At 42.1% G+C, this 27,589-nt stretch overlaps 1 protein-coding gene across 1 annotated transcript in view; it reads left to right on the top strand.

Annotated features, from left to right (window-relative positions):
• Window positions 1-26,752, top strand: part of LOC133365414 (sodium channel protein type 5 subunit alpha-like) — a 60,733-nt gene extending 33,981 nt beyond the window's left edge. Inside the window, exons 13-21 of the mRNA XM_061587250.1 lie at window positions 86-237; window positions 2,538-2,711; window positions 3,273-3,404; window positions 7,361-7,606; window positions 10,912-10,968; window positions 12,939-13,076; window positions 16,047-16,151; window positions 19,967-20,237; window positions 24,505-26,752. Coding sequence (XP_061443234.1) covers window positions 86-237; window positions 2,538-2,711; window positions 3,273-3,404; window positions 7,361-7,606; window positions 10,912-10,968; window positions 12,939-13,076; window positions 16,047-16,151; window positions 19,967-20,237; window positions 24,505-25,658 — 2,429 coding nt within the window. The 3' untranslated portion in view covers window positions 25,659-26,752. The remainder of the gene's footprint in view (window positions 1-85; window positions 238-2,537; window positions 2,712-3,272; window positions 3,405-7,360; window positions 7,607-10,911; window positions 10,969-12,938; window positions 13,077-16,046; window positions 16,152-19,966; window positions 20,238-24,504) is intronic.
• Window positions 26,753-27,589: the final 837 nt, after the last annotated feature.

Below are 27,589 nucleotides of genomic sequence, written 5' to 3'. Positions count from 1 at the left end.
ATACTGAGTATTACAAATATATCCTGATTTCCTACTCATTTTCAAGATACTGATAATTTCTACATTTGGTTTCTCTTTATTTCAGTTTTTGTCAAGTTGTTCCCCTGTTCAGTGAATATTGATAAATTTCCAGGCAACACTTGGTGGAGGTTTAGAAAAACCTGCTACAAAATTGCAAAGCACAATTGGTTTGAATCATTTATCATATTTATGATATTACTGAGCAGCGGTGCTCTGGTAAGTTTACTCTGATATCCTCTCAAAATAAGAATATTATAACTTTGTTTTGGGGCCGTGGTCAGCTCTGGTCTCCCCTACCCCCAATAGTTGCTGGAATCTGTTTGATAGGATGATAGGTGGTATTTTTGTATTTGTACTTGATATTATTTAATCTTACTTATTGAAATTATTTAATCATTCTTCAAACATACAGTATTCCATTTTATTAATGTGTAAATAATAATATAAATGTTCTTAGGAAAACAGTGGCCAGGATTCAAAGAACATGTAGCTAGTTCTGTGTGCCCAAGGAGGCTTTGGGCTTGTGCTTCTTGAACAGCAGCCATTCATTTTACATGACAAAACCATTTTTGAAAGTGGAGGTCCTGTCAGAAAAAAATCATGCCAGACATGCACCTAAAGCAGCTCTTTGGATCCCAACTGTTACAAGCAAGTGTGAATGGCATTTTAAAAAATACTTTCTTTTTAAAATGCCATTCTTTTAAAAATATATGTTTATAATTGTAAGAGTATTTTACAGAATAACCCAGTTAATCCATTGTTAGGATTTCCTTCAGAATTCTCCAAACTCGGTTCCACTGGTATGAACTAACCACCAAGGGATCTTTATTAATAGTGCAGAAACTCAGACAAAATGAGTGTAAAGCACTAAAACATTTTTATTCTGATGTCCTACACCAAGCTTGGCACACGGTTAGTTCATGTTAACGTACTTCTTACACAGCAAAAGAAAACAAACAGTTTATCTGTATGGTCCAGACATGTAAACTCAAACAGATCACAATTCAGTACTTAGTCTTTGTTTCTATGGAGTTGGTCAGAACTCTGAGTACAGGCAAGAGACTGGTAGTCATCAAAAGTGGTATGCTGTACCCCTATTTTGTACAGTCTTGTTTCTATTTCCTCAAGGACTCGTAATCAGGTCTTTATATAGCCACTAGCTAAAGTCCAGTTTGACTCACGGACCCTCTGCTATCTCAAGATAAAGTGTCCTTGTGGTAAACAATCCCCTGTTTGAGGATCATATCATGTTCAACATTTTGGCTTGAAATGTCCATATAAGAGAATCGCAGCATGCTTGTACGCATGGAATGTGATTCATTGTTCCTGTTTCATAACAATTTGACATATACTAGCCCCTTAACCTGCATTTCCCCAAAATATTCATTTTTGATACACAATCCAATCAATTATATTTTGCTCCTGCTCATTCTTTACAGCCTGCCTGATTAGGCCCCTGTGGATTTCCAGTTCATCAATGGGGTTTTTCCCTCTTGCAGGCTTTTACTGGCATCAGCTGGGTTCTCACAGCAATAGACAGTTACAGCTAGAATCACAAGCCCAGCATAGGCATAACTGTCAAGGATCCCTTAGGCCACTACTGGGGTCTTAAGAATGGTCTTTATTTGACATCAAAACGCCACACCTGTACAAATAATGTCCTAGTATATAATATTTTTGTAAGGCATCATGCTGTGGTCATGTGACAGCCTTCTAACTTCAGGGACGTAGTGGCAGCGGCTGAGGCCAGTGACCAAGCAAAAAGGGAGGGAAGAGAAGAGAGGGGAGACCAGGCGGAGATTGTGAGAGCAACCAGGCAGCAGCAGAGGGAGGGAGGGAGGGAGGAAGGAAGGAGGGTGAGCAGGCAGGGAACAGGGAGGTAAGACTGGGCAGAGAGCGGGAGAATGAGTAGTAGTTTGCTGCGGCTGCGGCTGCTGCTGCTGCCACCACCACCACCAAGGCTGAGGCTGGCAACCAAATGAGGAGGGATGGAGGAGGGTAAGCAGGCAGGCAGGCAAGTGGGTCGGTGGGGAGGCGAGAATAAGCAGAAAGTGGGAGAACGAGTGGCCGGCAGTGACGTGGGCAAGCCACAACGTGACAAGGCAGGGCAGCCTTCCTATGCTGCTCACCTGGGGGAAGGTGCCTCGGTCTGGGGGGGGCACCTTCACGATCTGGGGGAGGGTGAAAGCTGTCATGGTGACCTGAGGGAAAGGGAGGGAGAGGGGGTTGGCATGTGAAGCATGCAGGGTGGAGCCCCTAGTAGGTTAAAAAATTCTACATTACAGCTTAATTGGTGGATTTTACTCAGAAAAAAAATCAGTTTGGGTTTGGACATGGGAACATATACTGAGCCTCAGAGAAAGATATTGTAGTACTTCCTTCTTAAACTTTAATCAGCTGGAAGATGTCCCCGATGAATGCCAAAAGAATGGGTTGCACTCTTCTTCATCAGCTAGCACAAAGTTAAAACACCTCAGTACAGAGTTCTAAATCACATCTGACTTCTGAAATTCTAGATCTTTGAAGACATTTACCTTAACAAGAGAAAGACCATAAAAATGATACTGGAATATGCAGATATTTTTTTTTTCTACATTTTTTTGCTGGAGATGCTTCTGAAATTGGTGGCTTATGGCTTCAGGAAGTATTTTACTAGTGCCTGGTGCTGGCTTGATTTCTTTATTGTATGTGTAAGTATCACATTTAATCTTATTGTACTGCATGCTGCTGTAATGTAGAATTATGCAAAGTGGTTACCCTACTCAGATATCCATGTAAAAATCAGGGCCAGACCCACCCCTGGGTAGAGTGAGGTGGCTGCCTCAGGCAGCTGGTTTTGGGTGTCCTGAAAGGGCAGCAAATTGTCAGTTATTTCATTATTATTTTGGTTTTACTGCTAGGGACAGGTGATGGGGAGGTTGCCTCAGGCAGCTTGGTTAGCCTTGGACACTATGTGCATCTTGACTTGGGATGAAGGAATTTGCTGTTCTGCCTCAGGCAACAAAATATCTGAATAAAATCATTGATCAATGTCATTGACCTATGATATAGGAAAGACGTTAGGTAGAGGCAGAGAGCCAAGCGGGTGGGAAATCTACTGTGTTCAGGGTTCCACACAGATATGCAAGGAGTTCCTTAGTAAACAAATCAGCATGGAAAGTGTTTTCTGAAGATAGAATGTTTGAAAACCATGATTCCAAATTTATGCTTGACAGGTAAACAGCCAGTGGGTTTTTTTTTAATGATCACAGGTTTCCTGTCCTTTGGTAACGACAACATTCAAGGGAAAAGATCTGTGTGACAGTAGTATCTCAATAAAATCTCTCAGAACTCTGAGAGCCCTTAGACCCCTTCGAGCACTGTCCAGATTCAAAGGAATAAAGGTACTAAGTACATTTTTTCTTCAACCTGCTCCACAAAGCCGAAGTTGTGTTGTGGTGGGACTAGGAATGGACAATTCTATCCCTGTATATCCCACCCTGTTTCTGTATGTAGACATTTTAAAGTACATCCCACTCTGTATCTTTGCAGATTTTTTTAGGATAATTCCAAGGTAATCTTAAAAGATCCACATAAAATAGTCACATAACACCCCCCCATACATAGACAAAATGAGTACTTACGAAGTGAACTGAGAGCTTTCTCTCTTTTCCTATTTTAACACTGTAAAGCTATTTGGACATACAGCTTCTTCTTGCACAATTTTAAGAAGTGTTGTTTTTTTGCCTGGAACAGCAGAGGTGCTGCACTTTGAAGCTGCTCCAAGTACGCACAGTTGGGAAAAGAACTGAGCACTGAATATTGTATTGACTATCAACCTGCCTGTTATCTCTGTTTACCCCAGATAGCATGCCATCCCATTGGTTATAACGCCATCTACCTTCCAAAGGCAAGAATGCACTGGAGTCAAGACCTGGGTTGCTCCTGCCCCCTCCTCCAGTTCATTCTTGCCTTCGTCCAAGGCAGTTCTTACCTATATGTTGTGAGTTGTTTATGTGGGGAGTGAGTGATTGAGGAGGGTGTGAGGAGTGTGAAAGTGCGGGGCTTCCTAATTCCCTTTGGGTCTTCACTAGTCTTAGCAGAATTCATCTTTATTCAACTTTTTAAACTTTTAAAACTTTTCCTCCTCTCTGAGTCTCCTCTGCGGGGCTGGCGGCGGCTGCCCCATGCACCTCCCTTTTTCAGAGAGCCAGCTGCCAGCTGTTTCCTTCACAGGACTTGCAGCTGCGGTTCCGGAGAGCCAGTGGTTTTTTTCACGGGCTCGTGGTTGCAGCCTCTAAGGAGCGTTAATCCATCCTCCCTCACTGTTTACTTTGTGGGGCTCAAAGCTGCGGGCCTGGAGGATTGTTAAAGCCTCCTGTGGCTCCTCTCCCTCACTTTTTACATGCTGGGGCTCATGGTTGTGGCCCCAGAGGAGCATACTGTAGCTTGTGGCAAAGGCTCTGGTCAATTGCTGGGGCAGCGGAACATACTGGAGCATGTGGCTGCGGCTCCAGTCATCTGCTGGGGCGGTGGCGCTTGTTGCCATGGCCCATCTGGAGCACACGGCTGCAGCTCTCTTCAGAGCTTGCAGTGGTGTTGGCTCTCTTCGGAGCTTGCATTGGCGGCAGCTCTGAGCGGTTGGCATTCCTGTCAAACACCCGCCATTTGCCCACCATTTTTACGGCTTCTTGGATCTTGTCCTCCTCAGCCACTCGTGTCCGCCATTTTGTTTTCCTATTTTCCCGCCTTTGTGTGCACCTGCCATTTTGTTTTTTTTGTTTTCCCCACTCTTTTTCTTAAGAGGGATTTTTAGCCTTTTTGTCTGTTTTTAATCATCCTCTGTTGTTAAGAAACATTGTTAGTATGCCCTCCACATAGGGGCCTGTATATTTAAGGACATATATAAAGATACTGCACTCCTCGTTCACGTGCATGTATAACATGGCAGATCAAGCACCAGAGGCAGGCCAGGCACCATTTGCAGAACAGCAATGAAAAGCCATCGCCACGCCTCAACACAAGCCTACAAGGCACAAAGCTTCTATCACCATTCCAAGGCTGTGGCCAAAACTAAACACTCTTCTACCCAGATGGCTGCTAGGCGAGCACGATATGTGTCATTTCCAACCTTGGAGGAAGAACTCTTTACCTCGGCCACTGTTATGGGGCAGGAGACTGGTCAGGAGAGATTAACAGCCCTCTTTCACTCACCTGTAGGGTCATTGGAGGAAGACTTTGAAGGTTTCCCTTATAAGACATCCTTGGACCGTCAGCCTCAAACCACTTCAATGGCTAGGGCCCAAGTATCTCACCAGTGTGATGCTATTGTCTCATTTCTGCCTCAACAGGTGCAACCAGTGACTCTAGATCCCCAGATGGGCACAGACTATCCTCTGCTGGGGTTGCAGTTGACTCCGGAATTTGTCTGTCTGCTGAAGGATGCCCTGTTGGGCTCTTTCTTGCGAACAGATAGCAGATCCTTGGAGGCTGCCAACGAGGCTGGATCTTCTCTCGCAGGGACCGATTTGGCACCCTGATCCAGACTGGTTGACTCTGATGGCTTGGAGTTTGAGCGAACACAGTTGATCCGCACAGGTCTATCACAGGAGGTTATTGATACCGTTCTGGCCTCTAGACAGCTGTCGACAAATCACATTTACCAGAGTACATGGTCTGCTTTTTCTGATTGGTGTGCTTCCCAGACTCTTTGACCTTCGCAAGCCACTGTCCAACAAGTCTTACAGTTCCTTCATAGAGGTCTGAAGATGGGATTGAAAGCCAACACCTTGCATCACCAGGCTTCTACTATATCTTCAATTTTGTTAATTCTTCAAGTGTTCCCATGGGCTCGCATCCACTGATTAAATGTTTTTTAAAGGGAGCTGCTTCCCTGTCTCTGGCAGTGTGTCACCTTTTTCCATCCTGGAGTTTACAGAAAGTGCTGCAAACTCTGCAGTGCCCACCCTTTGAGCCCCTCAGGATGGTGCCTTTGCAACTGCTTTCCTTCAAGGTCTTTTTTCTGGTGGCTGTCACTTTGGTGAGAAGAGTGTCAGAGTTGGGTGCATTGTCATCGGCCCACCATCTCTGTGTATTTCATAAGGACTCAGTTGTGTTACACCCTGATCTGTCCTTTCAAAAGTTATCTCTGTGTTCCACTGTCGCCGGGACATTGTACTTCCATTGTTCTGTCCTAATCCTGTTCATCCACTCAAGAAAGCTTGGCACTCTTTAGATGTTTGAAGAGCCCTTAAGATTTACCTGCTCTGTATCCAGGACATAAGGCTAACAGACTCCTTGTTTGTATCCTTTCACCCTAGAACGCTGGGGAGGGGGGGAAGTGACTAAATCCACCTTATATTTTTGGTTGTGTGCCTGCATTGCCCTGGCCTATGAGTTGCTTAAGCTTCCGGTGCCTCGCAATATTATGGCGCACTCGACTAGATCGGCAGCTACTATGGCTGCATTTGCAACCAAGCACCTCTTGCAGATATTTGCAGAGCAGTGGTATGGTCTACCCCAGACTCATTTATCAGACAGTATAAGATAGACTGCTATGCCTCTGCCAACACTTCTTTTGGGATGCGTGTCCTGCAACAGGTTGTTTCTCATATGTAGGCAGTGGGTGGTTCCTCCCTATTGGGTCTGCTTTGATACATCCCATGTGATGGCATACTAACTGGGGAAAACAGACCATTGGTCTCACCTGAAAGGTGGTTTTCCCTGGGTGTATTGCACGTTTCATACACGTTTTTAGTGGTAAGGTTACAATTTCAATAAGTTCATAATGTGTGATGAGTCAAGATGTTTTTGTATATGTTTTGGATGCTGCTGCTCCTTCGTTTGGGCAGTTGCCCTTATTTTCCTTGCTGTTTTGCCTGCTGCTTATTACTGCTGGTCAGATATCTCACTTTGGTCTCATCACGAATGAACTGGAGGGGGGGGGGCAGGAGCAGCCCAGGTCTTGACTTCAGTGCATTCTTGCCTTCGGACATTAGATGGCGCTATAACCCACATGATACTTGGGAAAACCACCTTTCAGGTGAGACCAATGGTCCGTTTTAAAAGGCAGCCTTTTAATTCTGGTTTTATGAATGGAAAACTGTTAGTGACTTGCTCAAAGCCATCTATTGACCAGGGATTTAAACCCAGGTCCCTATAGCAGACTTCAGAACCATATTCACTACATCACTGATGCTTATTGCAAAACAAGGTGCAGAGAACAGTTGTCCACATTGAGTCATGTAATTGCCCCACGTTTATCAAATTGCTGGGCTATGAGCTATCATTGCTCATATCCATTGGTTGACCTATTCTGTTCACTGAGTTACTGATTGTGTCTTTCATTTTCTCATTTAAGGTTGTAGTGAGTGCGCTCGTAGGAGCTGTCCCTTCCATTGGAAATGTGATGCTTGTCTGTGTTGTTCTCTGGCTCCCATTTAATATCCTAGGAGTACAACTGTTTGGAGGGAAATTTGCGAGCTGCACCAACACATCTGTTCCAGTTGCAAATAAAACGGATTGTGAATTCCACAATTTCAGATGGATCAATAAGGCTGTCAACTTTGATCATGTTGGGAATGGGTATCTGGCTCTCCTCCAGGTGGTATGTTCAGTTGCTCATAGATTCTGTGGCAGGAAAACAATCTTGAGAAGGCACATGTTTGCAGCTGAAAAATAGCAGATTGCTGAAATTAGAGGGGATACAAAATTTCACAAGTATTCAAAATTTGTTTTGAAATTCACCTTTGAGGGATATTTTTTAAAAAAAAAAAATGACAGCAACCTAAAATACTAAGAGGTCTTGCTGGTTGCAGTTTAGCTGCACATTGAGACTGCCAGTTTGAAGCTGATCCATTATTGTCTCACCCCTTATGTACCCAATCAGTCACTACGCTCTGCAGGTGAGGGCCTCCTGAGATACCATCTTATCAGGAGGTGCATTCCACACAACGTAGGAAGCAGACCTTTAGTGTTGTGGCACTGACACTTTGGAATTCCCTCCCCTTAATTGTTAGACAGGTGCCATCTCTGTTATCTTTTCAGCGCCTACTGAAGACCTTCCTCTTTCAAGAAGCCTTTTAAGTAGAGACCTTATCCCAGTCTGCATCTGTGCTGGAATTACATTTTTAAATGTTTGTAAAGCTTTTTTTAAAAAAGTTTTTTTTAAAGATGTTTTGTTTAATATATTTTAAAGTCTGTTTTTAAAATGTTTTAGAGTGTTTTTGTTGCCACCCTGGGCTTCTACTGGGAGGAAGGGCAGGATATAAATGTTATTTATTTATATTATTATTATTACTATTACTATTGATGATGATGATGATGATGATGATAACAACAACAAACAAATCTGAAACTGGCCCCTTGATCCAGGGCTTCACATTCTCTCCTATGAGAACTGAAATGCTATAGAGGCATGGGTAGTTACATTTCTGAAGCATTCCCCTCTCACAGAATCCATATGCAGGCATGAAGTATGAAGTGTAGAGCTCACATAGAGAGGGATGTCATGGGGATGAGCATGTCACTACCACTCCATTGTTGCACCTGTCACCCTCAACTTATGGAAGGTGACTGTGTGACACGAGGAAGCACCTCTATTGGAAGGCTCTCCATGCATTTTGGAACCTTCTTTGTTCAGTGTTCCAAAATGCGTGGAAACTCTCCACAGGTACAGGAGGGTCCCTCCCCGCCCAGTTGCCCTCTATGAGTTGAGGATGATGCAAACAATGGTGGAGGAGGTGTCGCTAACCTGCTTGTCCCCCCTGTTCTGTTCGTTGGATTATAACACCTGTGTAGGGCTAGTAGAGAACGGCCATCAAGATTGGTCGGTAGAAAGGTGTTGAGGGACCATAAAACTGTTCAGTGTGAGGGTCCTGTCTCCTTATCATCTCATGTTGGCAAAAGGCAGTTCTCTGTCCAGTAGGAGGGGGGCAAAAACCCATTTGGAAGGGGATATTTTTTTCTGTTTTGGCTCCTGAGGGACTTTTATTACATTTTGCAAGGGAAAGTCTGTTTCTTCATCCTTGAACAGTGTAAAATAAATTAAATATAAATAAAAACACCCTTATCTAAATATACTAGCGCTTGCTGGGATGAGCTTTCAAAGTGTGAATGGTAGCACTGAATTCATACCTCTGACCCTGATCTACCTTGCTGCCCATTGAAAATATATTGGAAGCCCCCAATCTTAATTAGGCCTTGTTGCCTCGAGTACACACTGGTGACCTGCTTTCCCTTGTTCAACTAGGGCAAAGGCTCTCTTTTTTAATTTGCATTTTAAGCATGTGAGGTGCCCTAAGAAGGGATGACAGAGAATTTTAACAGAAATGGGAACATAAATTGCTGATGTTTGCTTATTCTTCCCTTTGTCTGGAATGGAAATCAATCCAGCGAATATGATCAGTATTCACTGTTTTTGGTCCTTAAACAGTATGTAATTGATGATGGTATTTTTCAATTTGCATTGAGTTTCCATTGCATTAAAATGAATGGCCTTTGCATTGAAATGAAGGTGTGGGATAACATAACACAAATAACATATTTTTGTCATAAGCCAAACTACAGTGGAACAGAAACAGTGCTGCATGCTTCAAATACAGGGTGGAACAGAAACCAATTCCTTCTTACATCCCTAACCTTAAACTAAACTAGATAAGATGGGGACAGCCATGCTTGTTGTTTGTGTGTCTGTCGCATTCACATATAAGGGGCAGGGTCTGATTTTTACATCAAAAGGAACTTGCCAGTAAGGGGATCTTAACTTCCCATGCTCTTGTCATTTTAAGCATTGGCCTTCAACTGGTGGGTCAGGACTCACTACTGTGTTGCAGCCTGTCCTAAGGTGGGTCACAACAGCAGCACAACCACCATACATATAGATGGTAAAAAAAAAATTAAGAAGTGGGTTCCCAACTGCATTGGGTTAGCTAAAGGTAGGTCTTCAGTCTGAAAAGATTGAAGACTACCAACTTCTCTGCCTGGTTTCAATACCTAAAGTGAGTCAAGCTGGGAAACCATGTGCTTGAAGGGACAAAAGTATGTGGAGGTACGAAAGCTCCCCTTTTGTATGCATCTCTATTGATATTAAAAAGAGACCTCCCCCTGTTTTTAAACATGTATGAGGCAGACATGTGTACAAACAAATATGGCTGCCCTATCATGTCGAATGAACTTCACTGTGCTTCAGTAGTTCTGTTCCTACCTCCAGGACCATTTCCAGAAAGTAGTTATGGGAGGTTAATGTTCAATGCCATGAAACCTTTCCTATAGGGTCCTACAGGGTTACATCTTGTCCCCCATGCGATTTAATATCTAAATGAAGCTGCTGGAAGCTGTCATCAGGAGTTTTGGAGGGGAGTGTCACCAACATGCAGATGACACGCAGTTCTACCTGTTCTATCTGCATCAGGAGAGGTGGTCAAGGTGGTAGACAGGTGTTTGGAGGCAGTGATGTGTTGGATGTGGGCCAACAAATTGAAATTGAATCCTGAAAAGACAGAGGTGTTATATGTTCCGGATTCTCAAGTCCAGGAGGTGGGAAGATGGCCTGTTCTTGACAGGGCTGCACTCCCTAGACGGAGCAGGTTCATAGCTTGGGGATACTTCTGGATCCAACATTGTCACTGTATTTTGTTTTAACTGTTTTTAATATCGAATTTTAGACTGTTGTAACCTGCCCTGGGACCTGCCGGCGAAGGGGGAGTAATAAATTTAACAACAACAAACAATGCAGCCCTTAGCATACTTCTAAGGAAAGGTAGCAAGCCAAAAGTGTTACTGGGTGGTGGTGGTAGTGTAAGATTGTTCCTCCCTTCCATCTTGGGTTTTGTTTCCACCTCTGCGAGACAAACTAGGAAAAATTACTTACACAATACTTTAATAACCTGGTTTGTTTATATATTTATCCAGGCATTCTTTAAAGGCTGGATGGATATTATGTATGCTGCAGTAGATGCACCTTCAAAAGTAAGTCACAAAAATGAAGTTACATTTCCCCCCCTTTTTCAGATCTTTTGCTGCATACTTTTTCAAGGGGTCACTCTACTAATACTAACGTGTATAATTTTATGTACTAGTTAAACCATCACTGTTTCTCTCCCCCTGCAAAGAATCCTGGGAACTGGAGTTTGTTGAGGTTGCTGACATATTTCGTTAGAGATTTCCCTTTATCTGGGCCCATTTACAGTTGCGTAAAAGGAATTACAGTATTAGCCTGAAACTAGACATGGCATCACATGGCCTAACTCGGGTTTTGTTGAATCCCCTCCAAAATGTGGGTGGGGTATGATTTAAAGCACAGCATGAGTGGGCGGGGAAGCTATTTCTCTCTCAGCAGGTGTTATTCCAGCCTGAATTAAAATCACAGGCACTCGTACACCCCCAAAATGTTTACTTTTAGTATGTGAAATTAGAATTACTCAGCCCTGAAGGAGACATCTCCTTACATATATCTGAGTGTGCCTCCAGTGTATAAAGAGGCAAGCCCAGAAAAGTAACTCATGGAGATATGCAGTGGACAGCTTTCTCTGACACTGGATAATTGCTATGGGAGTGACTGAATGTTCCAGAGATATGGCAGAATTATCCTTCCACAGTAGAGATTGGTTGAAATGAGGCAAGAGCAGAGCAATGAAACATATAGAGAAATAGTGCCTTCTCTCTCAGTGGATGATCTGAGGTTCACACCAGCCTTTTAGCAACTTTTGGTTATTTAAATAGTTTTTTTTTTATCTTGCGGCACAACTGTTCTTTCACGGTAATTACTTACCTAAACACTGTTAAGGATTGGCTGCAAACAAGGATGTGAAACTGTGGTTTGTATTTCCTTTGGAAATCATGCTTTGTCTGAGCTGAGCCGAAATTTGTCAGACAAGATTTTTCTGAGAAAATACCTGGGAATTTTCTTGTTCTCACCACTCCCCCCAAAAATGGCAGATTGCCAAATATTCTCTGAATATTCTCCATCATTTCTTTTTTGCTCTGGACATTGTGGAGGATGCAAAATGGTGGCCGCTTCCCTAGTACAGTTGCTGCTGTTCCTACCCTGCTAATAATGAGCCCCTCCCACAAGACACTGTTGGATAATTTTTTCTCACTGCAAATAGGGAGGAGAATTTCAAGAAGATATTTTCTCTCAGCTCTAGCATAGTTAAGGGGGTATCCTAGCTTCTTTACTTGCCAGGGTATTATCTATTGCATCCAAGTTGGATTGGACCTGAGCAATTTTATCGGTAAAGGATTATGCAAAATCACAACCATGAACTGTAAGCATTTCATCCACTGGTGATTGTAGTCTTGTACCATCTAGAACAGCTGAAATGACATTTTGTTGATACCCTAGTAGCAGAGGGAAAATATTTATTTGCTGCCACCACCATCACTTCTTATGCCTGCAAATGGGCTCTGTGGTGTGATTGGTCGAATTCCCTATTTTTCATTTCAAGCTGTCTCATGACTGCAGGAGAGGATATTTGGGAGCAACTCTTGTCAATAGCCCTGTTCAGCCACCCATTCCAGAAATTAGCCGGAGCACAACAGGACCATCTTTCAAATTACTTCATAAATCCCCAAGCACCTAGGAACCTCCATAAGTTTCTGGAGGTGACCCTTTGTAATTGGTCATCTACTCTTTTAGACATAGCCAGCTGCATCCGTGTGCGCATTGATCAGGGAACAACCTAGCCATGATGATCTTATGTCAGTACCCCCAATTACTAGGCCACTAGCTCAGTGAGTAGTCCTGCATGTGCCCTTTTATTCATTGCCTATTTGTGCCTCAACAGTCTATATCTATTTGCATGGCATTCATTTATGCTTTTAAATAAATCAAACATTTTGGGAATGAAATCATCATTCATGCCAAATTAAGAATTGACATAATTAAGTCATCTGTTCCTTTTAAACAAGGCATTTCTTTCCTTTCTACTTGATTTCAGGCTTATGATCAGCCACGTTTCGAAAATAATGTGTTGGCATATATCTATTTTGTGGTTTTCATCATATTTGGATCGTTCTTCATGCTGAACCTATTCATTGGAGTTGTTATTGACAATTTCAACCAACAAAGGAAAAAGATAAGTACTCTTATGAGTTACAAAATCTTTCACTCTGGCAAAGATTGTATGATATTTAACATTGACATGAAATTGAGCCTTCAATGTCATTGGCCCAATTCTCTGGAATGCTCTGCCAACAGAAATTCAGCAGGCACCTTCTGTTTTAACTTTTAAACATCTGCTGAAAATTTTCTGCTTTGCCAGGCTTACTCACGCAATTAAGATGATGTCTTTTTATAATTGTTTTTACTGTATTTTTAATTTATCATTATTATTATTTATTACATTTATCTACCACCCCATAGCCGAAGCTCTCTGGGCTGTTTACAACAATTAAAAACAAATATACAATGTTTTGATTATATGGTTGTGGTTTTTTTAGTTTGTAAACCACTTTGATGTTTTTAGCAAAATAGCAGTAATTTAAACAAAATAAAGAAATATCTGGATTGAAATTGTGAAAACTCTGTGTTCAGTGCTGTAACAGACTGCAGCTGGGAATGTCCACTCCAAGGCATTCTTAATCCAAAAACTAAATCAGAGAGAAAACAATCTGAAGCACCTTATGTGTTCTGCCCTGATTTTATTTATTTCCTGCTATGCAGTATCTGTCAGAAAAGCACTCGCAGGACCGTGTGATCTAATATGGTTCTGCTTCTATGTTTGCAAGTATACTCTCACAAGGGATGTCCTCTTCTAGAAATCCTCCCCCCGTCACCAGAGACTGCCTTTTCTAGTGACTGCTCACTTGACCCAGTGCAGCCTGTGGGAGTCCAGTGATGTGTAAGATTGTTTGCTTGGCATCTTGACTAGGGATGGTAGAGAATTCAGCTGAAATGGGAAACGGTGCCAAAAATTGCATCATTTCATGTGTCTATCTGCAAACAGGAATGGAAATCAGGCATTCGAATGTGATCAGCATTCGCTGTTGTCATTTTTCTCAGTGCACAATTCATTGTCGTTATTTGTTTCAGCACATTATTGATGGCGTTCCCCCCTCCCCATTGAAATGAATGGTGTGGAATTGTGTAACAATAATGTAATTAATTACATTATTAAATTTGGCCACCGTGAACAGTGAGATGAATAACGCTATTTTTGTAGAACATGAACTGCGGCAGAACGGAAATGGTGCTGCATACATTGGAATGGAAAATTATGCTTTTTTTACATCCCTAATCTTGATTGCTATGGTCTGAAGGCACATGAGGCCAGCACCCTGCTGAAGCTAAGCAAGGTCAGCTCTGGTCAGTGCCTGGATGGGAGACCGCCTGGGAACCATATGTAAGCCGTCTTAGGTTTCAATCATGAAAAGAAAGGTGGGATATAAATTTAATGAATAAATAAATATTAGCATCAAGAATGGTTCCTCCACTGACAGCTGAAAAGAACAACCACTTGTGGTTCAAAGGGCAACTTGTGCCCCAATTTTTCATGTAATGTTGTCAGCTCCCTTTCAAATCACTGGGTATTTCTGCTCTGACATTACTGCGTTGCTTTTTGGGTTATGCAGAGCCTTCTGTGAAGGGTTCCCTGAGATACTTTCAGGAGTTGACATTCTCTTCTAGTATGGGGTCTGGATTGCTCTCAGAAATGTTTTTACTGCTGTTGCCAATATTTTGTTGGATGGTAGCAGCAGAAAATATTGGTTTAACTCTGAGTCTTGTGATGGTCTATCATAGAATCAAAGTCATCTAGTCAGTCCAACCCTCTGCTCATGAAGGAATATCGCTACTACAGCATCCATGACTGGGGGGCATCCATTCTCAGCTTAAAATCTCCTTGAAGTTGTCTGTTCCACTCTTAAACAGCTCATACATCAGCAAGTTCTTCTTAATGTTTTCTCTAAATCTGTTTTCTTGTAATTTGAACTCATTGTAATTTCTTGTAATTTGAACCCATTACATGATATGGAAACCAGAACAGAAGTCATACACTAGTCTGGTTGAGTCAAAAGGAAAGTATTTATTATTACATTTATATCCCACCTTTCTTCCCAAGATCATGTTCATTGTTCTCTCTCCCCCCCCCATTTAATCCTGTGAGATAGGTTAGGCTGAGAGATGGTGACTGGCCCAAAGTCACCTAGTCAGCTTCGTGACTGAATGGTGGCTTGAACTCTGTTCTCCCAGTTCCTAGTCCAACACCCTAACAACTACACCTCATTGGCTCTCAAGTTTAGTCAGTGGGATAGTTTAGAATAGCAGCAGCAGCCCCTGAAAAGATGGAGTTCCTTGCAACTGATTCGCAGAAAGCAACAAAACAGCTTCAGAGAAGGCATTCATAGGTCCTGAAAAAGGGGATAAGGAATATCCATCTAGAACACTGAGAGCTCTGGTTCACTCCTTGCTCTGCCACAATTGTAATACTCTACAATTTTGGTACTTTGTGATAATCTATTCTGGTAGTTTCTTTTATTTGAGCTAAAGCTTATGTTTTAGACAGTGGTGGCTTGATGTTGGTAGTGGCGAGGCAGTGACGTCCCCCTGGTGGGAGTGGTGCACTCTGCCACCCCCCATGAACCACCACTGATTTAGAAGGATGTCCAGCCAGAGTCTTCATCATTCAGAGTCCACAACTGTAACAACGGAAGCTAATGTAGTAAAGGGTTTTACCTGTTTGTTGTTGTTGTTGTTATGTGCCTTCAAGTTGATCATGAGTTATGGCGACCCTATGAATCAGCGACCTCCAATAGCATCTGTCATGAACCACCCTATTCAGACCTTGTAAGTTCAGGTCTGTGGCTTCCTTTATGGAATCAATCCATCTCTTGTTTGGTCTACCCCTTTTTCTGCCCCCTTCTGTTTTTCCCAGCATTATTGTATTTTCTAGTGACTTAGTTTCTTTTACCTGTTAAATCCCCCCTTACTGCTAGAAAAATACTTAGTTGGATTGGCACAAATTGGATCTTGTGTCTTGAATAAAAGGTCAATACCTTCAGGCAGAAAGAAACATTTTGTATTTAATTTAAGTGCTATTTCCTTATACCTAGGTGGAGAACTCATTTTTTTGTCAGATGAGCAGAAGAAATATTATAATGCACTAAAAAAACTTGGTAGCAAGAAACCACTTAAGCTCATTCCACGGCCACAGGTAAGAAAATCACTAACAAGAAGTGCATTTCCTTGATTATTTTAGGAGTTACCTACTAAATGGGAAAGACCTTTCAAAAACTGTAGCAAAACAAATTCATTAATGGAAAATCTTGCATAGTTGGAATTATTTACTTATTTCAATAGGTTTACTCTGCGTAACCTTAAATAAGTGAAGCAAAATTAGAAAAAAAATGTGCACATGCCAGGATGTACTGTTAGTAGTAAAGAAAGGGCATTTTAAAACAAAGGCTCATTTAATTTGACTTGCTCTTGTAAGAAACATTAAAATAAGTGATTGTTTATAGGGTTTCCCCCCCCAAAATTAATTTATTATGCAACCAAATAAAATAGACTATCATCAAAACGCTGGTGCAAAATGAGGCTATGTGACTACTCACTGGGATAGGGCATCACCAACATGTTACCCTGCTGTTGAAATAATTGCACTGGCTGCCCATTAGCTACCAAGTTCAAGGTTCTGGTTTTGATGTACAAAACTATGCAGCTTGGGACCAGGATACCTGAAAGATTGTCTTACTCCTTATATACCCAGTCAATCACTGTGCTGTGCAGGTGAGAGCTTCCTGCAGATATGATCTTATCAGAAGGTCCATTCTGTACCACATAGGAAGCAGACCTTTAGTGTAATGACATCTACCCCTTTGTAACGCCAAATTCCTAGCCCCTTGCCAAGCATAAGACAATGTAGTTCGAGATTTCAAAAGATGATGAACACTGCTGGTTGTGAAGGAGTTAAAGGTTTATTAGAGCAAAGAGATTTACATTTAGACTATAAAACACTAAAACTAACTACATAGCTATCAGTCTCTGCCTTCCTCCCCCTGTCTTACATGCACTGGAAGCCATTTGAACAGCACTGCCTGGGAGAGGTCACGGCTCTTCAGTCTTCTTGATGTTACTTCTTGTTGGTGGTTTTGGTCTTTGTCATTCCTGATGTTATCTTGGGGCTTTGTCATCTTACACCATTAGATCAGCCTTTCCCAACCAGTGTGCCTCCAGATGTTGTTGGACCACAACTCCCATCAGCCTCAGCCATCATTGCCAATGGCTGAGGCTGATGGGAGTTGTGGTCCAACAACATCTGGAGGCACACCGGTTGGGAAAGGCTGCATTGGATCATTATCTTCCCATCATCCAGGTAGCTGGTTCCCCCTCAGGAGATGTCTCCTGATCCTGTCCTCAAGGCTGACTGCTTGTTTTGATTAACAGGCTACTGTTTACATTAGCCAAGTGAGAACATTTGTAAGCCAATTAGCTTATCATCACTTCAAAGTCTGAGAAGGCCATAAACAATCTCACCTGACAGAGCAGAAGTGTGGGGACAAGCTGCATTGTTTTGGTTACTTGAACAAAACTCTTCAGACCCTGTGTTATTTTGAACAGAGAAACATAGGGAAACTTTCCAAATGCTGCAACAGTGTCAGGAAGCCTGCCTTTTGAACTTTCCAGACTCTAATTCTAAGCAGTAACAGTGTGCAGAAGCAATCAGCACCCCCATATATCAGGGGGTTGGGACAATAATTGGGGGACGGAGGCCATTTATATGCCATTTCTACACCTCCTCATTTACATCTAGATTCTTCTGGTGATTGGTAATACACCCTTGGAATTTCCTCCCCTTAAATATTAGACAGGCACTGTCATGAAAACCTGGATTTAAAATGGTTTTGTGGCAAGAAATTGTGGGATGGCATCTTTGCTAAAAGTTGACCTCTGTGTTAGAACCATGATTCAACAGTTTTATGGCCCAGCTGAGGATAATCAAGGAAGCTTAGCGTCACACCTGCTTATTAGCAAAGGCTTGGCACCATCAAGGCCACATAGTCTTGGAAGTTTCAGAGAGGATACACCATTTGACTCCCTGATTGATGGGCTGTTACCTCATGAAGAAGTCCCCTGATTGGATAATTAGTTCTGCTCTGTTGCTGGGGATTTTGCCGTAAGTATGGGGCTCAAACCTCAGCTTTTGTTCCTCTTCTGGGTCCCATCATGCTTATTGATGTTGCCCGGTGAGGTTCTGTTTGCCATCTACTATCCTGACCATTATCTCTCTGAGGAGAGGTGGCTATAAAACTGAATACCTCTATGTAAATATTAGGCTAAGTTGGATAGCTTTCTTGTTTTTCTGTTGTGACTGAACTCTCTGTGTTTTACCTTGCCCCTTTTGTGTGTGGCTATTAAGGAACCATTTGCTGCTATAACTGTGCACCTCTTTTATTCTTTAATAAAGTTACTTGTATTTACCAGTGTGTGTCCATTTCAGGAGAAGGTTAGTTCTGAACCTGGTACCTTGGCCACTGACCATGACTACTGTGTATTTTATGGTGTTTGCCTAAGGCTCCAGAGCAAGGAGTGCCTGTTTGGCTCTTGACTTTTGGGATCTCTGGCAAGTTTTCTGGGCTCTGGGCTTCCCCTTGGCTCAGAGTGGTTAACCAATATAAGGGGTGGTGGCAGTCCACCTACACTGCAGGGCTGTTGTGAGGATGCACAACCCTATCAGGGAAGGATATTTTGCCAGGATCAATTACCCTGGGTGGGGAATTGGCCCCTGGGATGGTGAAGAGTGCCAAGGAATTGGCGTTTATTGATCACAGGTACTATCTCTGTTATCTTTTCAGTGCCTACTAAAGACGTTTCTCTTTCAACAAGCCTTTTAAGCAGAGACCTTATCCCAGTCTGCGTCTGTCACATTTTTAGATGTTTCTAAAGCTTTTTTTAAAAGAAATTTTGTTTTAATATGTTTTTACAAGTGCTTGTTTTAAAATGTTTTAAAGTCTTTTGTTTTGAAATGTTTGAGAATATTTTTAGTGTTTTTGTTTGCTATCCTGAGCTCCTTCTGGGATATATATAATCCAAAGCCCTTTGTCTTGGGGTGAGGGAGGGGCTGGACAGGTTTATGGTGTCCCTCCATGCAACCCTGCAGGCTTCTGCAAGCCACCAGCAGCCTTACAATGCAATTGGCTGGAAGTACTGCTGGTGGGATTTCCACCACCAGCTACCAGTGGAAAGTCCTCAAATGGTTAGCCCTGCCACTCTGTAAAGCCCCACCAGCGAGCAAGGGTGGGGAGAGTTAGGATTGCTCCTAAATCTAATTAGGATATAAATATTGCCTCACTTACCATATAAAACATTAGGCTCTTACAAATATTTAAAACCACAAAATGTCAAAACTTGTATAAATATTGTCAATAATTTAAATGTCAAGATAATTGGACCTCTATCTTAAATCTTAATTTTTTTCATTACAGTTCAGGAAACCATAAAATGTATCTCATTTGGGTAGCATGAAAGTCTAGCCATCAGTAATGCCTAACCAACTATTTGCCATCATAAAAAAGGCAAGGGAGACAAACAAAACAAAACAAAAATAATTAATTTTTTTAATCTCCTCCCACATCCCCTTCTTACAACAAAGGGAAGGAATTACTACAATCCATGTTTCGCTTATTATTCCAAAAATGTCTAAAGAGCCACCATTCTCCTTCAAACCCATTTATTTGGTACGTTCCTTGTTTAACCCACAAAACTCATGTAATTTTCCTTAAAACTGCTAAATAGCATAACTTCACATACCATTCCCCAATTCAAGAAATTTCTGTTTGTTTTCAGTGTTTAGCATACAGGAGCTGTGTTCCTACAACTTTATTAACAAGGTTTTGTTTTTCTTTAGGAACTGTTCCTTTAGGATAAGTTAATAAGTAAAAAGAAGAAAGGGGAAAATACTTAGGAAGTCATTTCTACATTGCTTCGGAGTCCCTCAGTAATGCCAATGCTTTCTTTCTTTCACTGCAGAACAAGTACCAAGGATTTCTTTTTGATATTGTAAACAAGCAAGCATTCGATATTTTCATTATAAGTCTCATTTTGTTGAATGTGGTGATCATGGCGGTGGAACATGAAGGCCAAGAACAGGGGGCCAAGAACCTTCTCGACATTATAAATAATGTCTTTGTCACCATCTTTACGGGAGAGTGCATCATCAAAATGTTGGCTTTGAGGCTATACTTCTTCAAAGACTACTGGAATATATTTGATTTTGTGGTTGTGATTCTTTCAATACTTAGTAAGTAAAAAAAAAGCTCACATAGAACAGTGTTATTTCTTGTCAGCACCAGGTGAGGGTGGGTCAAGTCTGCATAACTAAGAAGCTTCCTCTTGCATTACATTCTGGAGATCCAGGAAACTGTGTGGTTGAAAGAATGTTATGCAGTGGCCCAAGATAAAGAGGTAGTTGCCCAGATCCAGTAAAGGCAATCTGCCATGGAGACAGGCTTTTATTCATGGATTCCCCTTGCTTGGAAGATTGGACTCTGAGCTATGTAAAATGAGTTAAAATCCAGCATTCTGAGCTGTAAGTGAGGTTATTGTCAGTCTCTGCCAGCCAAGTTGAAATAGTTTATAGCTGCAGTAAAGTAATTAGCAGATAACTGCCAGCAGCCAGGCCGTAAATCTGTCAGTCTTGAGTTGAGGAGCAAATACAGCAAGCATGGATACCAGGTGGGAAGAGCCGAGAGAATGCAGAACAGACGCATCCTTAGGGCAGTCCAGAGTCAGGGTCCATAGGTCCAATCAGGCAGGGCAGGTTTGAAGGCATGGGAGCATGAGCAGGGCTGGTTATGATGTGACATGGAGGTCCAACATTGTTTCCAGCAAGAGCCCAAGCCACTCATGGCCTTTTAAGCTCAGCATCTGAGGCCAAGTGTTTGCAGTTAGCCTTCCCTCTTTCGATTGCTTGTGGTTCTTAAATTGTTCCAACACCCATTGGCATCTCCTCTCTGCTGGGGTCAGAGTAGCTTCCTGAGTTGCTCCCTGAATCTGACAGGAAGGCTCCATCAAGGTCCTGCTCCTTGTCTGTTGATGAATTCAGCTGCCTCTCTGCTCATCCCTTCGTCTGGGTTTGATCTCTCCCATTCCCCTTCATCTTCTGTTGAGTCCTCCGTGGGAGGCATCACAGTTATCTAGGTTGTACCAGGTCCCACACAGCCCACACCAGATGATTAATTTTGATACCACTGATCACCAAGGGTGGGGTAGGGAAGTGAATAGATAACCTGTGTAACCATATGTAACCCTCCTATACTCAGAATCTGTAATTTGTGGTATCAGAGTTGACCACACTAGGCTGTGCTTCATGTGGGACAGATTTTGGGATCAAACCTGTTGTAAAATCCTGTAAATATGAACATTCATTTTACAAAAGAGCATGCTTCTAGTTTTCATGGTTCAGGGGTGGGAGATCTGAAAATATTGGGCAGAGTTTCTGCCTCACACATGATGATGTAGAGTCTGGGAAGGCTCATGGCTAGAAGAAGAGGAGAGTCGCACTGTAGCACTTCCCTCTGTGCATTTCTGTGAAAGCAGTAAGCAAAGACTGTATTAATTTGTTCACCTTTCCCAACTACCATATTCCTCCTAATCAGGGCAACACTGTGATAACTGTATGTCATGTTTAACTAAGGCTATACAACCCTGTCCTCTCTAGGTGATTATTTGACAGACAGGATTTTTTAACATCCTCTCTTACCAATCCTCTTTTGTCAAAGAATAATGTAATTTAATATTCACAACTTTATGGTTACAGGGAGGCGAGCCAGGGCTTGCACCGTACAAAAGAGAGACACCCATTAGTGGCATTGCTAGCACCAGGATGGAGTTACAGTGAGGAAATATTTAACTTAAAACTGAATTTTAACCCTCATGCAGAGGCAGCAAAAAAAACCACACAAAAAACCTCCCACATTGGCTGACTCTGGGATATATTTGCACCCCAATGGGATTTCCAATGGAAGGATAGGATCACTTTGTCCCCCAGAGACCCCCTTTTTTTTTGGACGCTACACATGTGCTTGACACTACCAAAGCACCTTGAGCCAAAAGACACTAACTCAGAGGAGGTAGAATTTTTCTGAGCAGTATACATTGGCCCTTTCTCCATGCATATTGAGCAAACAACGTAATTTCTGGGTTATTTTTGGACCCCAATGGGTTTGTTGTTGTTGTTTCCAGAAGGAAAATGATAAGTGGTAACTGGCTGAAATCTGGGGATGTTGTATGTGTGATAGTTTGTGACAATGTTCTAGAAGTCTACTCACATGTAAATTACACAATGGAAGGCAGAAATTTGCTCCCAGGGCCTTTCCCCGGGGTATTTTTGGACCCCAGTGTTTTTTGTTTCCAGAAGGAAAAAGGCAAGTGGTAACTGGCTGAAATTTGGGGATGTTGTACAGATAAAAATTTGTGACAATGTTCTACAAGGACATCCTTGCAGATCTACTTCTGTGTAAATCACACAATGAAAAGTGCACCTGGGACCAAAATGTGCCCCAGAAGTCTGCATAAGGGTTAAAATGCCAGACTGATTTTGTGTGTGTGTGTGGAATGATAATTTCATAACATGCTGCAAGCCAAAGACTCCATTCTCCTTCAGTGAATGAGGGTATCCTTGTGTGGGTTGTTTCTACCACTTGCCCCAGTAGATATAGCCATTTAAGTAATGTTGCTATGGGCCTCTCAAGTGGAAGGAACTCCCCTACTTCTGGTTAAGTTTCTTCCAAAGCAACAGGAATTCATTGGAGCCCCACTCCTAGATATATTTTTGGGGTACCAAGCCAGATCTTCCTGCCCCATCCTTCAGCCAGATTAGACACTCCAGGAAGGGAATATGAGGCCTTCAGGAAGCAAGCAATGCCATTCTCCAAAGCCTCAGTTTTGCTGTGGAAAAAGGAGCTAGTAAAAGGAAGAGCTGGAATGGGAAGCAAATTGCCACAAGGAAGGAATATCCCCTGGGTGGTCATTTTCCTGGATAGAAAGGTTCTCTTAGTGTGTGCAGTCTAGGGATGGATGAATCTGTCATTTTGATTTCTCCCAGTTCCTTATTTTCCCCATCTAAGTTCAGTTTTCCACATTTCTCTTGCAATTTGCAATTTAAAAAAAAATCCTGAAGAAAATTCATCAGTACATTCATGTAAATTTCTCCTAATAAGACTAATTTTTGTGTGCTATTTTGCCAAATATACACATATTTGCAAAGCAAATTTCCCTGTTATAATTCATTTTCTATGTTATTTTCACAAATGCATGCATTTTTATGCACATTTTACCCCAGTAATATGCATTTTTGTACACATTACTTGGCTGGAGAACTGTACCATAATATTTGGAGAAGTGCATATTTTGAAGGGTGGCTGAGCTTCTGTTTGGTAAATCGGTGAATTGTTTCAGGAAGCACAAATTAGGTAGATTTGCCATTAAATGAGAACTGAATTGCATGTCTCCCCCATCTGTAGTGGAAGAATCTAACCTCCACCAGGTTGCGGGGATGAAGCCTCTGGTGGCAAAATGCCCCTGCCTGCAGGGCATCTATCCAGGCACTTCCCATAGTGCACAGAACAGAGGAGAATGTATGAAACTCAGTAAGCTGGTGTATCAGGCTGCCACCCTTTCCAGTTCTGGCAAGACCAACCACATAGAGATATATTGAGAAGTGATAGGTCCAGCATGCAGTGTGGGGGTGATGGATCTGGCAGAGAATAGAAGCCAGAAAAGAAGGGTGGTCAAAAATAGGACTTGAAGAACCCTGGGTAGAGAACCGGAAACAGACAACTTGTTCCAGAAGAGATCCAGCTGAGCTCTGATATCCCTTGATGGACTGCTTTCCCCAGGTCCTTCCCCCTGATGAGGAATGGATAATCTTAAAGGGATAGCCCTTGGGCTTGTAACTGAGCACCCCTTTCCCTCTCTGTCCATTTCTGTCTGGTCCAGTATCTGGATGGGTGAGTGGGCACAGGGGAGTGTGGAGCCTCTAATGTGAAGGGGGAGCAGACCCTCAGGGGAATCTGACTCTGTGGCTGCTCTTTCTGACGATTCTGGTTCAGCGGTTCCTGATTACTGGTTCTTGGGCTTGATGTCAGGGTATGGGTCCAGCACATCTGTAGCTGCTGGCCCTCCAAATCTGGCTGGATCCTCCCTCCTCTATGTCAGAGTCCTGCTTGCCATTTGAGATCAAGGTCATGACACAACCTCCCCTCCCTCTCCTCACCTCTGGGTTTGTGGGACTGGAAGAATAAAAAAGCAACCAGCCAAAAAAAGGGATGATGGGAGGAAGGATTTGGCCCATCTCCTCCCCCTTCCCTACATGACTATCACTGCAGCCATATAATCATAGTAGAAGTAGTAGTATAGTTTTCTAGCAGGAATCCTAAGCAGGCATTCAGATATTAATTACTTTACCAGAGCCCAATGATTGACCTGCATATTTAAGTTTATTTTAGATTAAACAGGAAATTAAATTGCATTGTTAATGGATTTTTTTAATGAATTGCTTTTTACAGGTTCTGCAGTTCTACAACTTCAGAAAGTGTTGAACTTCCCCCCTACAATCCTGAGAGTCATTCGAGTTGCCAGGGTTAGCCGGCTCCTGAGACTAATCAGAGGAGCCAGAGGGCTCCGGACCCTCCTTTTTGCATTACTGATGTCCCTTCCGGCTCTTACCAACATTGGGCTTCTTCTTTTTCTGATCATGTTCATTTATGCTATTTTTGGTATGGCTAACTTTGCCTGTGCTAGTTGGAAAGGAGGGATTGACAACATCTTCAACTTCCAAACCTTTGGCAGTAGTATGCTTTGCCTTTTCCAAATAACAACATCTGCTGGCTGGGATGAACTTCTCAATCCGATGCTAAACAGTGATAGTAGCAGCATTTGTGCTCCCAATTTACACAGAAAAGGCATAAATGGTCGCTGCGTAAACTGGGGGGTAGCAATTGCCTATTTTGTAAGCTACATCGTTATATCATTCCTCATTGTTGTTAATATGTACATCGCTGTCATCATAGAGAACTTGAATGTTGCCACTGAAGAAAGCACTGAGCCTCTAGGTGATGATGAGTTTGAAATTTTTTATGAGATTTGGGCAAAATTTGATCCTCAAGCAACCCAGTTTATTTCTTATTCAGCACTTTCAGACTTTGCTGATGCTCTGACAGAACCTTTACGGATACCCAAACCAAACAAACAAGAACTGATGGCAATGGACCTTCCTATGGTCAATGGAAATAAAATCCACTGTTTGGACATTTTATTTGCTTTTACCAAGAGGGTACTGGGAGAGTATGGGGAAATGGATTCATTTGAGAGCCAGATAGAGGAAAGGTATCCAAAGAAGATTACCTATGAACCCATTGTAACAACTCTCAAGCGCAAACAGGTGGAATCTGCCATCGTTATCCAGAGGGCTTTCAGGATGCATCTCCTTCACCGTGCAATGAAAGAAGCTTGTCAGGAAGCCTGTGGGAATAGCCCCTTGGAAAGCATATGTGAGGAGGAATGTGCATCTGCATTCACATTGAATGAAAGTGAAGACAACTATTCAAATAATTCCCAGAGTCCATCTTCTATATCTGTTCCTCCATCTTACAGTAATGTCACAGACACCACTGATAGTCCTCAAGTGAAGATCACAGACTTTAGTAATGACCCCGAGTGATCTACAATTCGCTGTTTTTCTTGTCACAAAATAATTTTCCAGGAACTGAAATACTGTAATAATAATTCCATCATTATAGCCACCTTTATTTGACGTGTTTAACTGTGATGTTTTCCCATTTATTTATCCCCTTAAAGCTCCTCAGGAGGAATAAATATTGCAACTAGAAAGTCAGGGGGAAAAAGTTCTGTACTTTTTCTGCTTAGCTCTATGAATTCATTAGTTAGCATACTATTTTGGTAGCTATTAGGGACTGTCCCCATCCAAAACCACAAGCCACTTTATCTCTAAATGCTACCTGGTTAATCCTCCACTTATTCAACAATACATTCTGGATTTGGAGAGAGCCTGCTGTCCAGAATAATCTAGCCTGAGGCATGGGGCTACTAATATTACATGCAAGAAAATGTCAGATTCTGCTCCTTTGTAGTTGAAGACAAGGCAAAGGTGATCTGTAGCCAGCCAAAGCTAGTGTTGACTAGTTAGCAAACCATACCTGGATGTTTTTGTAGGGGTAAAGGGTATCACCTGACTTGCTCTGTCTTCTGACTGGTTTCTCATTTGTTCTTTGGCCAGAGCTTGGTGATGATGCATAGGTTGTATCCCTATTTGACATGTTTCATGTCACCTGTTCAAGATCTGCCATGGGTTCAAGACTGAGTTCTGTCTCAGAGCCTTTCAGATTTGCTTGAAAGGGGTATCAGTAGCAAGCCAATCTGCTTAGGAGAGAAATGCCTCCCTCTGAATCCAAATTTGTTTTTATTGAATATATCACAGCTGCTCCTCTCATTATAAAGACATTGTAAATGTCCATGCATGAAAGTAATCTTTACACAACATAATAGTTAAATTGTGTGGGGAAATTATAATTCCTGTAAAACATACCGCAATTGCATTTTTCTACCCATAGGAGTCTGGCTGCATGCATTCACACAATATTTTAAAATAAGAAATGGGATTACATCAACATGATACATATAAATACACACACACACACACACACACGGCCAAGCAAACAAATGTACCTGCTTTATGTATGTAATAAAAACAATATTTCACAAATTATAACAATTAAATGTTTTTTTTAAAAAAAACTGGATTTTCATATTCCTTTGCTCTTCTCAGTGAAAATTGTGGGTGCTGGAAGCTTCTATTCAGGTGCCTGATCATATGACTTACAAACTATAACTCATCTGCTTGCAGAAGAGGGGCAGGGAGAAGAGAATGGCACGGTTACAGTCAGGTTCCTTTTGATTCAATACTAGAGACTTGAGGGGGTACCTTCAGTCCTTTGTTACTCTGAAGAAGCTTGTGTTGCTGGGTGTGCTCTGCAGCACTTTCTACGGAGCCCTGGGTGTGTAGGGACTGAACTGGCCTGGAGTCGCAGGCTTAGAAGTGAGATTCTAATAAGAATGTACCAGAGCTTGGAATAGTTACTTTTTTGAACTACAACTCCCATCAGCCCCAGCCAGCTGGCTGGGGCTGATGGGAGTTGTAGTTCAAAAAAGTAACTTTTCCAAGCTCTGGGATGTACAGTGTAAAACTTGATAAGCCATTTACTCATGGCAGCACGTGACAATTGCCAAGTACTGGAAAGATTTAAATTTATTTTATTTTTATTTTTTTTATTTGTTTCATTTTTAAACCGCCCATAGCGAATAGCTCTCTGGGCGGTGTACAAAAAGATTAAAATACAAAATATCATAATAAAATCAACAAACAATAATAAACACAAACAAGGAACAACAGAATATAAAAGTTAAACACATTAAAATGCCTGGGAGCATAGCCAGGTCGTAACCTGGCGCCGAAAAGATAGAAGCGTAGGCGCCAGGCGTATTTCTTAAAGGGTGCTTCGATACAACATTGGTCACAGAAAGTATGACATATAGTGATCATGGAGAAATTAAGATCCAAGATCCAACCCCAGC

This window comes from Rhineura floridana, chromosome 10 (assembly GCF_030035675.1).
Source record: "Rhineura floridana isolate rRhiFlo1 chromosome 10, rRhiFlo1.hap2, whole genome shotgun sequence".
NCBI classification, from domain to species: Eukaryota; Metazoa; Chordata; class Lepidosauria; order Squamata; family Rhineuridae; genus Rhineura; species Rhineura floridana.
The sequence above is the reverse complement of the archived record's forward strand: the minus strand, read 5'-3'. Positions and strand labels throughout refer to the sequence as shown.